A 12,922-nucleotide genomic window follows, 5' to 3' on the forward strand; every position below is an offset into this window, starting at 1 on the left:
GGGAACCAGCTGGAAACGCTGCCGCTGTCCTCAGGCTCTTATCTCCTTCTGCAGCTCGCTCTCTGATTGGTCCTCTGTTGGAAAATACCTTCAAACAACTTCTGTTTAACTTCACTTGGATCAGGAAGTTAAATACATTTATGACCAGGTTAGCATGGGGAGACGGAAGCAGGATTTCTTAAATTACTCAAACAAACTTTAGTACAGAGTGCAAAACCAAAAAACAATGAAATTATAAAGCAAAGATCAAAACAAACAAAATAGTTTTCACATTTATTGGTAAGTTTTGATTGATATTCAAATCAAAGCAGAAATATTTTTCTTTGGAGGTTATTTTTATTTTTGGTCGATCCTGCCCTGAAGTTGAGTTCAGCAAAGTCCTGCTAAAAATTTAAATCAGCATCTCCAGGAGGTCCAGATTTTAGCAGTTATAGGAATTTTCTTCTGTTTTTGGCAAAAAAAACAAACACGAGCCATCTCTTCTGCTAGCGCTAGCCTCACGTTTGTTTTGGCTGCGTTTACCCAGAATGCCCAGTGCTGAAGGCCATTTCCTGGTTGTCCGGTTGGTGTTCACTTAAGATTATGAATCGAATCAGAGTTCATTTGAACTGAACTAAGACCTAGAATTATAGGCAGTCCACAGTTCACTTTTTTTGGTCCACATCAGAATTTGATTACACATTCACATCTCCCCAAGTAAACCGGACTCTCAAAACAAACGGACTGGAGTTGGATTGAAGCAGAATAAATGGAGCTGCAGTGAGTGCACCTAAGAAGGAGAATTTGTGAGTTTTATTGCTCTGGACATTTCCTGTTAGCTCATTTTACCCAATAAGAGAATTGGTTAAGCTAAGCTAACTTTTATAAAATGTAAACAAAATTGGAGTAGCATCAGATTTTAGCTACTGTAGGATTTCTCTTTTATCTTTGGTAAAAGACTGCGAGTCTTCTAGCAATAGACTCGTACGTTTGGCTATATTTACCCAGAATGCCGTGCGCTGTAGTCTACTTCCTGCTTTTGGAGCAGTTTCTCGTCCACTTGATGTTCATATATGTATTCAAACCGAACCAGAGTTCACTTCAAGCGAACAGAGGCTGGGGCTTTTAGGCGGACCAGAGTTCGATTACCCGTCCACGCCTCCCCAAACCGGACTGGAGCTGGATTAAAGCGGACTAAACCGAGCTGGTGTGAATGCACCATTAGTCCTAGATGAGTTTGTTTGAAGCTGAAAGACCTTTTAGTTGACAATCTGCTGTGTTTACCTCAAACTAAACCACCATCACTTTCAGACTAACTCAGGATGAAGAACATCAGTTTGCAAATCAGAACAATAGGCTTTATTGGTTTTAGCTTCTCAGAAGCAAAGTCAAAGGAAATCTGATAACCTTCAGGAAGAAAAGACACATAGATGCTGCGAACGACAGGACGCCTGTGGCATCTGTTGTTTTTGCTCAGTTTATCTGGAAGAAGTCCTTTCTGTCAACGTCGTAGCAGCTAATGACTCTTCAGTGCTCACACGCTTCGAAGAAAACTGCTTTCCCGTCGGTTTCGATGAAGGAGCCCTGTGTGCAGCGTAGAAACAAGAGATCCGCAATGGGACAACACCACCATTCATGAGCATGACCTCTGACCTGTGAAGCCAGTCACAGGTGACTCTGACTCGGCGATACTGTTACCCACCTTTGTGTGCCAAAAATAACAAAAAAGGAGTTATTCACTCAGAAAGTGCTCAAAAAATTAAATAGGTTATTTTTGTTTAGTTTTCTTATATACATATTCAAATCTGCATGTCTGAAATTAAAGGTTAGGACTTTCCAAAGTAAGAGGCGTGATGTATGATAATTATGGTTACATCTTAGGTAAAACATATGAGATGATGACGCACGCACCTAGAAGAAAACACTCATGTCTGGGCTTAAATCACAAGAAAACTGCATTTCGTTTCATATTAATTGCCTTTTTCTTTACCGTTCTGTCGACTTTAATACGGATGTAAGGTAGTATTCCTGTAAAAGATAAAAAACTGCGGTTACATGTGTATTTTTATATTTTCCTCTCAGTCAGATTATAGATGACGTAATTTAATAAAGTTGTAAGAACTTTTGTGACATCATTATTATTCATCAGAAAAACAGTTTCCAAGTGAAAACCAGCTTCTGTAACACAAACATCAATGGAAATTTTTGTCATGTTGAGATCTGGGCTTTGACTAGGCCATTGCAACACTTTAATATTTTTTTTGTTTGTTTTTTCCGGCTATGTTGGAGATTAATGTCATATTATGACAAACTAAATTATGATCTAGTTTGAGTTCTTGACTCCAAAACAATCCGGTATCAATTTGGTTCAGTTTTTTTAATTCATAAAAAGTGATTTGAAATATGCTTAAAGGGACAGACTTATATAAAATAGACATGTTTTGAGTTTTCCATCATGTTATGATGTTATTCTTTCATCAAGAACAAACCTGGAGTGTTGCTTTGATTCTTTCATGCATGTTTGAGGAATCATTTAATCTCCATGGCAACCACTCAGCGTTAAATGCCTGGGTGGACCTAGCCCCGCCTTCGAGGCTGTAGCTCTTTGTCTGAGCTGCAGTTTCCAAGCTACTGAGCTTCCACCTCACAGAGCAGCTCTCCACTCAGCTCCTTCAGACTAGCCTGCAGCAATTAGCAAACACTTGGTGGATCTTCTCAGCTCATGATAGGAGCTGCTGCTCAGTTAAACGCTGGTAAAAACATTGTTAAAGGGTTAATAAGGAGCCATGTTGTGCTGACTTCCTGAAGGCAGAGCTTCAGAAAGGGCAGGAGTTTTTAAAGAGACAGAGGCCCAATTAAAAGGCGTTAAATTACAAAGTAAAAATTACTTTAAATCATATTTGATATACAGCATTTGTATAACAACTGAAGGCAGCATAGGTACTTGGTTGTGCTATAAAATATCACTGGAAAATACATAATACTGCCCCTCTGAAATATTTTTAGAACTACAAGCAAACATTATGATATAATTTAACAATGTAAATACCTGAACTTTCAATACATAAATCAGACCTGCAATCAGTGGCACATCAAACACATTCAGGGGTTTATTTCAGTTTAGGTGAAATAAAAACTATTAGGCAACATGATAAATAATGTTTACATCCTTTGTGATCCGCATCGGGATCACTGTTTTGAAAAATACTAAATGGGTCTGAAAAGTCACAAAATATAAAGACAAAGTCACTAAGTTGGACTCTGTCAGCAACAGGCAGGGGAGGGGCAGTAATGTGGGATCTTATCAGACAGAATAAAGAAGCAGATTTGAAACTTTCACTGTTTAAGTTTTAGCGTAAGCCGCCCACTTCTCCTCATCCGCCAACCGGAACACATTTCTTGCATTTTTTTTACCTGATGGGTTCAAGTACGTGTTAAAAAGAACAAAAAGCAGAAATAAGTAGGCCAGCGACTCTCTGTGACTGGTGAAGGTGGTTTAACCCAAACCTCAAACTCTGGCTCTGCCCACTTCTTCTTCTTCTTCTCTGCGGTTTGAAGCCAAATGTGAAACGGTTTGCAGCTCATCGCCAAACTGTCTGAAGATTCAAATTTGTTCCAAACTGCTGCTCTGGTTCACAATACAGGCCTGAGATTTTAATGAGGATGTTTTATTGTGTGTATGTTGTTGGCTTCTAGCCATTTAAAATTAAACTGAAATTATCCACAAAAGATTTTGATTTAAAATAAATTTCATTCTGAAATGAGACAGGAAGCTTAAAAAAACAATAAGAAAATGGAAAAGAATCACATTAAGTGGCACAAATCCATATTTTTGAATGTGAAAATGTCAGATATGTGTCACAAAAGAGCAAACAAGAAAATCTGATTTCCTCCAGTCCAGTTCATTCTTTTAAATCAGGCTGTCATTGCGCCGTCTGAACAAATTATAAAACGTTTTAATCAATTCATGTTTTCATGCCAGCAGAAATCCCTGCAGGTAAAACAAATTTAAAGCCTAAACTTTAAATTAAAAGTCACTTTAGTTTATTTTAGCCTTATTAACTCTGTTAAAGGGCCACAAAGGCCTCATTTCATTTTCATTAAATTCACATGAATCATAAGAGATATATTTGCTTTTAGTGCAGCTACATAAGAGCTGCAAATGTTACATTACCTTAAATTACATGTTTGATAAATATCCATCATATTTTTTTAAAATAAATGTGTTATCATTTTTAGAAAACCCCATTTTATTTCTGTTTTTAGGTTTTAAAATAAAGATTAATGTAAATTTTTTGCATAAAATAAGATGGATGCATTTTCTTCTGTATGAGATTTATGAAAATGAAAAAAAAAATCAGTTTCCAACTTAATGACAAAAAAGATCTAAACCATGTAATTCGTATTTTTAGTGTCATTCTGTCGTGAAAAATCAATTTATTATACGATTATACAAATCGTTAAACCAACATTTGTTATACATTTCTGTTTTAAACATGCAGGTTGCAAACCCCTGATCCAGACTGACGCTGGTTTAATCAAAGGATCCGTTTAGTTTGTTTCTTTCTCTTGTTCCTCACATCAGTGAAGCCCAGATTTCACAACCTACGTTAAACTGCCTTTACTGACGTTTCTGGACTTCTCCGGTAGTTTTTTCCAGTTGCTCTGTGACATTTTTAAAAAGCCGCCTTTCCCACACCGGCTGCTGCCGAGCGTTTCCAGCCTGCTGAAACACCCACATTCTTCTGCAAACTAACACGGCCGATATTTATAGCTCACTTTCTGACATCATCCTGGAAAGTAAAAGTTGATTTCCAAAAGACCTGAAAGTTTGTTTCCTCACTCCTGGACTCGTTTGTCTCTTTAATTCAGAGTTTTATAGTCTCTGTTTTTCCTGGTTGCTCTGGTTTATGTGATTAGAAACAGTTTAGCTGAGGAAACAAGTTAAAGTTGTTCCCGTTTAACAACATTATGAGTTTATTAACATGTCATTACCACAGTGGCAGTGGGTTATGTTTTATTCACTTCAGTAACTTTGTGAAAGAACATTACTTCTTGAAGTTTTACTGCACTTTTACTTCTACTAGTGTAAGAATATTTTGAAGTAATTCTCCTCTTAAGTAAGTTCTGGCTGTTTACCCGCTTCTTCTTACTCCAATTTTTTATATTTTTTCATACAGAATAAAAGTGTTTACAAATGTCAGGGTGCAATAATGTTGAACTTCAAAATGCATGTGTTCAGGAACAGAGTACGTGCAAAATACCTCAAAAATAATAAATAAAAAATATATAAAAATAAATAATAAAATAAAATAAAAAAAATATTTAAAAAAATAAACTAAAATAAAAAATTTAATAAAATAAAATAATTAATACAATTATAAATATACTGCATAAACTAATATAAATACAAAAATAAGTGAAATAAAAATAAATCAATGAAAACAGACTAAAAGAAAGACAGATTTACATCAACAAACATGTTTATACCAAAAATGCACAAGGCACAGATACATTAATAAACTTTACATTATAATAAATATCTAACACTGGAACTGGAGACATTTTAGATATCCAAAATAAATAAACAAAACAGAAACAATATATAAAATGAATTTGAAGTCTCTGTAAAATAAATTACTCTTCAATAAAAGGCTAATAGAGACCAAAACACCAGACTGAAGACATTTTTTGAAAGAGAAAAACAATAAATAAAAAAACTTTAAATCATGCAAATGGAAATTATTGAACTCTTTTTAATTTATCATGTGATTAATTGATTTATTGCTTCTTGATCAAACCAGCGTAAACTGGGATTGTATTTACTCCCTTTGACAAAAACTGTGACATTTAAACGTCTAGACCTTTAACGGCTTGTTTAGGTCAGAAATGAGGCTGCAGATTGGAAAATTTAAAGGTTCCCTCTTGGAAACGATGAGCTCATGAAGCACATTATGGAAAAGGTTGTAAAGACGGAGCAGCTGGCAAACGGGAGCATCAACATCAGCAAACGTTCGGCTTAAAGCCGCAGTAACTTATTTTTAATAAAAGTTATACAGAATTAAGACTGATTTCCCTCATTTAATGAATGTAATTAATGAATTTTTATTTGATGTCTGTTTCCTCCTCAGATTGTTATGATGGAGAGATAACAGACGGAGGAAGAGGAAGAGAAGATGTCGTTCTTTGGGTTGGATTGTTTCCCAAAGACTGAGGGAGGTGAGCCCAAAAGTTTCTACACATATTTCAGTAATTTAGCATTTTTTCTTTGACATGGAGTTTATTTTGCTGTGGATGTTTGTGTCATTATTAATTTACTAAATAAATGCCTGAACTTAACACGGACACATTCACAGATTTTCTTTTTGCCACATTTGATCTTCACATTATGTGCCGACACTGTTAACCTAACAAAATAAAACAGCTATAAGTTTATAAATCTTTCAAAACCTTTGAAATCTAGTTTCTGTAAAATGTTCAATACTTAAAACAAACAAAATAACTGCAGAATGGATTCTTAAAACGTTTCTAAACACTAAAGAATTACCAACTCAATCCAAAAACCAACAAAAACCTGAGAAACGTTGCCTGTTTTTATGAAACTAAAATTAAAGCATTTGGCCATAATAATCCTTAAATAAGGTGAAATAAAAATGAGATCCCAATCCTGGAAGCGCCGTTCTCCACGGTGAAGTTTGGGTGTGGCAGCGTCATGCTGCGTGGGTGAGTTTGCTGCCAAAGGGAGAAAAAATATGTGGAAATATTAAAGCTTCATCTCAAGAAGTGTAATCTTGGGCTCACAGGGGTATTTAAAACAGACAATGACTCAAAGTGTACCAACAGATTAGCTTCAAAGTGGCTTAGCAACAACAAAGTCAATGTTTTGTATTTGCCAAAGCAAAGCCCTGATCTCATTACTGTAGGTTTGAGGGAAGAGCTGGAAAAGTCCAAATAAATCTAAATTACGACTTTTGGGCCAAATGAATCCTGTTATTATTCCTTCTTAATGAGAGTCAGATGAAGTAGGTATTACATAAAGTTACACCAACTGGTTTTCTCTCACCAGTTCGATGTGGAGTCAGACAGACCTTTCACAGTAAAACATTACACTTCCTGTTGCCAGGGGGCGGGGCTTGGTGATGTCAGCATTGGATCAGTTTGTTTTGCCAGGATCTGCTGAAAACCAATCACAGCAGGTTTCAAACCTCTGCGACTTTTAATGTAGGAGTTATAGCAGTTATTATTATTATGGTGTCTAGTCAAAGTTTGAGGCCTGGCCACGCCTCTTCACCATGCACAAAAAGTCAGAATTTTAATAATTTCAGATTTCCTGTAACTTTTGAGCAAATTCACCAAATTTCAAGCAGATCAATCAAAATCTCTGAGGAGGAGAGACTAAAAACTTCCAAAACGGGTCAAAATCCATCAGAATCGCACTGCAATCCAAGATGGCCGACTTCCTGTTTGTTTTAGAACATGAGTCCAAGAGAGTTTTGTGTAGGTTCTCAAAAATTCTTCAAGCGTACCAATTTCCATATCTCTACGATAAAGTAGGGTAAATAAGTGGCTGTAGGCCTGTATCTGCTGTGATTTGTGTAAAACCATTAAAATCTGTAGATTTCACACAAGTTTGTAAAATATGGTGAGTTTTCTTATATTTTCAGCCTCCAAAAAGCCAATTAATTTGGGAAGAATAAAAAACATTTGAAATATTTAGGATTGTGTGTGTTTGTTTTTTTTTTCCAAGTTGAACTGCTTGGCCAACATGAATAAACCGATTATCTTTAAAGTCCCAGGGTTGGACTTTAACGTTATGCTGCTGTTTGTTTTGAAGAGTTTCCTGCCTTTTATACATCTGTTCTGCATTAAACATCATTCTATAAATGATGCTCCTACAATAATAGTTTCTTTGTCTTTCTAAAGCGGAGCTGGAGAGGAAACTCAGAGCCAATGACCGAGAGTACAACCGCTCCTTTAAATACGCAGTAAGTGGCCTGCAGTCGCTGCATGCTGTACCCACTGTTTTCAGAGTGTTTGTTCTATTGTTTTCTGCTTTTGTCAGTTCAACACTGTGTACTTTAAAGACAGAAGTGAGTATTTTGTATGTATGCAGAGAAAACAGCCATTTCAGGCATGTCTTGATTTGTTTGTGTCTGGTTCTGGTTGTTATCAGGAGACTGGATGTCAGCCAGAGAGCTGAAGGTAGAAACCTCTGCTGTAGTCAGCGGCAAATCCTGCACTTTTTTAGAGGCGAAGCCGAGGATACGATCAAACAAACCTCAAGTTTTCTATGAAACAGATTTTATTGAACGGCGGTTCTCTGATACTGCATGAACCCAACCTCCATACTGCTTCACTGTGGAATAAACACTCATTTCCCCTCATAAGCATTTATGGACAGAACTGTCCCGTGTGTGGGTGGTGTAGTGAACACGAAGATCCAGTGATAATGTGACAAACCTTCCAGCTGCCTGACAAGAGCCACCTGGGTCTAAAGCAACATATTTAGACCCCAAATTACTTCCTTAGATTTCTGATTTAAGGAAATCCTTTGGATAGTGAGAAAAATAAACACAGCCTCTCAGTGGAAAAAACCAGCAAAACATTAAATCAAGAAATACGGTAATCAATAGAATGAGAAATAAGAAACAGATTTATTATTAAATTATCAGGAATTCTGAATACTTATGGATATGTTGAATATTCTCAACAGAAATTTGGCTGAATTTCTTTACAAATGTTCCATCACATCTAAATATAATATCCTTCAATGTTAATTTGCTTTCTGAACAGAAAATGATAGTTATGACTCTCCAAACATATCTGGCGTCTTTTTAACTTGGATTTTCTTGAACTTTAACTTTTTGCAGACAAACGCCATCAAGACCTCCAAGTACAATTTCTTCACCTTCCTTCCTCTCAACCTGTTCGAACAGTTCCAGAGGATTGCTAATGCCTACTTCCTGGTTCTGCTGGTGCTGCAGGTAGGAGCCAACACAAGCTCAAACATCACTGACTTCACTGAACATACTTAAAAGATCATCACATGTCTAAACATCACTTATCATTTATTTGATTTTTTTTTAGTAAGGAGAAACAAACTTCAATCAGTTCAACTTAATTTCAGCTAAAATATGTTTCAGTTCAATTCGGTTTATTTACAAATGGTGAAAATATTTCCCTAAACTGTTTTGTTCTTTATTAAATCACTGAGAGATGAAGAAAAAAACTAAACTGATCAATTGGTAATAAAGTGGATAGTTGTAAATTTAATTTCCAATACATGCAGCTGTAAAATTTAACTTATTCGAGTGAAGCCAATTTCTGGGTTACAAGTTAGCTCATTATTAAAAATGTAATAATTTTTCTATTAAAAAGTATTACATTTTTAATAGTACAAAATTTTAATAGTTAAAATGTAATAATTCTGTCTGTTTTTACTAAAGTACTGGATATTTGTCATAAACTGGTGATATGAATGAACCAAACTGCTCTTAGTCGAAGTAAAATGAACTGAATTCATCTCTTTGTGTCAGTCGAGGTCTAAGGCATGTTTTTCATCATAGTTTGCAGTATTGCAGAGGCTTTTTTTAAATATTAAACATGTGGTTGTGGTTTCCTGACATGCTAACTTACCACAGCGTTACATGTCGCAGCTCAGTAGATAAAGTCCTGCTTCTGTTGGTGAAGATCTGCAGTTTGATTCCTCATCCTGACTTATTACAACGGGATATAAAGTTTACTCACAGAAAGTTGAGTGGAAGGAAAAAGTGCACACCAGCAACAGGGGTGGTAACCAAAGGATATTGAAATAGTTTGAGCTCCATTTGTGTGCAGTTATGTTCAATAAATTCAGATTAATTAAGAATGTTATATACACAATCTTTGTTTCTGTACGTTTTGATGATTTTCTGCTTATAGATAATAAAAACCCAACATTAAAGATAGCATATCAGACTAATAAAAAATACATATTTTAATACTGAAACCTGGGCTTAGTGAAACATATGTTTACTATGTGCTTAAAAGTTATTATTGAATATGGCTGTTTACTAGGAGGAGTGAAAATAAAGAAAGAAAAACAGAAAAAGTCTCAAAGATCCTGACGTTTTGTCAACGTTTGTTTTTCTCTAAGCAGCAGAAATGTCGCCAAGCAACTTGAAATCAAACAGAAACCCGAACCAGTCGCAGCCTTTACATGTCGACTCTCGCTTTCAGTGAGAGAAGTTTCTCTGGCTGACACTGCAAACAAAGCACACAGAAAACTAAGGAAGTGAGATATCCAGCGCAGGAAGTTACCTCATCGTGAGCAAAGCGGCGACTTTACTCCAGCTGCAACGGCCGATCTGCAGAAAGAAAAATCAACATAACAAACCGCTCTGTTAGGAGTTATTTAAACCTGACTCTTCCTGGATTCATTGCATTAAAGTTATCACTTTATTCTGAAAGCTCTTTTAAAGGAAATCTGAGTTTCAAAATTAAATTTGTTGTGAATATTTTTGGTCTTATCTATAATAAATATTCTGAAATGGTGAATTAAGGGGAAGGCATGTAGTTTATAAGTTTTCTTGGATGATTGTTTCATACATTTGTTTAGAAAGTTCTTGTAACTGAGCAACAACGTTTATGCGATGGACTGTCTGCACATATGAGCAGGAATGAGCTGTTGTCTGCTGCTTCCAGTTGATTCCTGAGATCTCCTCCCTGTCCTGGTTCACCACCGTCGTTCCTCTCGCCCTCGTGCTGACGGTCACCGCTGCTAAGGACGCAACTGACGACATCGTAAGCAGAGTTTCAAATATTTCCTTTTTCTCCCAAAATATCTTTATTGAAATTTTAACAGTTAAGACAAACCGCTTGAACATTTAACAAAGAATGCCAGTAATAATAGTAGTTTGGTTCAAGTCACAATGAAATACACAACACAGAACAAAAACAACAAAATGTCTCTCACATTCTTAGTTCCAATGTAACCCATCGCATAATCTACACCTCATCCGTATACTGAAATATTTACTTCAGCAGTGCATGTCCTCTAACAGAATTTTCTTTGGGAACCGCAGTGAGCAGAATCTTCAGTCATTTGCGTCGTCCTCCAAGAAGTTCAGATGTTGAACATACCTAATAAAGGGATTCCATATGAATTCAAACAGATTCTGTTTACCCTTTAATACACATGTGTCAAACTCAAGGCCCGCGGGCCACATGTGGCCCGCCATGTCATTTTATGTGGCCCCCCAGCGTTTTATAGGTCCATGATTGACTTAAAATAGGTTTTGAGCACGAATTGACGACAAACTACATCTCCCATAATGCATTCCGATTGTTACCAGCCAACATTACGGCTTCTCGCCACTAGAGAGCAGCAGAGTCACCTTAAGCTGCTTATTGATTTTCCCAGCGAATAAAACTGAGACATCGACAAGCTAACATCAAAACGTCCAAGAAAAGAAAAATCGATCTACAAGTAAGACTGTGAATGAAGATGTGTGAGTTGGTGTCAGGGCGGCAGGTCGCGCTAGACTTTTTTTGTTATCCGTTATCTTGACCGACAACATAAAAAAAAAAAAAATTGGCCCTGTACTATTTTTATCCGTGAAATTACAATCATATTAACATCGACTATTTAGCCGCATTTTATGCGGTTTAGTGAATATTCACCGTGAATCCTGATCCCATCACAAATTAAGCAGATAAATGCATCTACATTTTTCTCCGTAGTGACAAAAAAAACCACTGATTGAGGCCCCAATAACTTTTAATAAATTAAATTAAGCGACTTCACTTAAATTAGCATCACTTCACCCGCTGGGGTCTGAACGCACTTCCTCCTGGTTCCCATCTGCAGAAAAATCTGCGCTAATTCATCAGTCAGTTGGATCTGTCTGATCCAAACAGATCAACTGAACTCTGAGTGTTTTACCCTGCGCGGTCCGGTGTGCGCTTTAAGGATTTTTTTTTTTTCGCTTCTCCGAAACGGACAGATGTTACGTCTGCAGCTCCTCCAGGTAACGTGAACCCAGAAGGCTCCATTTGTTAAATCCGCTGGATGAGTTACTCCCAGCGGTTTTTAATTCTTCGCAGTGGCGTAACGTAACTGCCTCCGCAGTGGTTGAGCAGCGCACTGCGCATGTTACAATCTAATTAACTTTTGCATCGTCATTTATTTCCTCAAGATAAACTGCCGGCTCCTCAAATGGATTAACACAAAGTTGCATTCTCTTTAGTTTTCTCTGGTCTGTAATGGAGACTTGAATTTAACGCGCCATTTCAAACAAAGGTTTTGAATGCGCTTCCTAACCAGAAGCTCCAAAGAGTTGTTTAACAATATGAGGGGTTCAATTTATTTTTAACATTGTATTTTCATACATTTTATGCTAGGGGTGCCCAAGTCTATTTTTCCAGAGCTACCATCTGCAACTTTAGATGCGTTCCTTCTCTAACACACCTGGATCATTTACTCATTATAAGGCTCTACAGAACTGAGTTGCTGCTAATGAGGGAAGTCAACCTTTTGTCTGGGGTGTGTTTTAGCAGGGATGCATCTAAAAGTTGCAGTCTGAAGGACTGCACCTGGGCACTCCTGATTTGTACCGTCAATGTGGCCCTTTGAGGGTGGCCAATATGCTGAAGTGGCCCTCGGTGAAATTGAGTTTGACACCCCTGCTTTAATACATATGTAATCTTTTCCAGAGGGAGGGTAGATGCCATCTGCTGCAACCACAGTTTTATAGTCGGTCTATGGGGCTTCCCCCAGAAAAGTGATATACATCTTTTTGCATTAAGCAGACCTAAGTTTATAAAAATTAATTCGTTTTTAGTATAATTATGTTTTTCTGGGCATAGTCCAAACACAAACAGCTTCGGATCCATAATTATTTGTTTGGAAATAATTTCCTCAATTGCATCTTTTACCTCTTTCCAAAACAATATAATACTCCTA

The 12,922-nt window shown here is 36.7% G+C and overlaps 1 protein-coding gene across 2 annotated transcripts in view; it reads left to right on the plus strand.

The window, feature by feature from the left end:
* Positions 1-12,922, plus strand: part of LOC106905990 (phospholipid-transporting ATPase ID-like) — a 40,944-nt gene that overhangs the window by 7,632 nt on the left and 20,390 nt on the right. The window contains exons 2-5 of one of the 2 annotated variants that reach the window (XM_014971059.2): positions 6,111-6,198; positions 7,903-7,964; positions 8,850-8,963; positions 10,663-10,761. In XM_014971059.2, coding sequence (XP_014826545.2) covers positions 6,156-6,198; positions 7,903-7,964; positions 8,850-8,963; positions 10,663-10,761 — 318 coding nt within the window. In that variant the 5' untranslated portion in view covers positions 6,111-6,155. Of the gene's footprint in view, positions 1-1,893; positions 6,199-7,902; positions 7,965-8,849; positions 8,964-10,662; positions 10,762-12,922 lie in introns of those variants that run through there. The other variant, XM_014971060.2, reaches the window with a different exon arrangement.

This window comes from Poecilia mexicana, unplaced genomic scaffold, assembly GCF_051168715.1.
Source record: "Poecilia mexicana isolate PSO_F unplaced genomic scaffold, ASM5116871v1 scaffold_9, whole genome shotgun sequence".
NCBI lineage: Eukaryota > Metazoa > Chordata > Actinopteri > Cyprinodontiformes > Poeciliidae > Poecilia > Poecilia mexicana.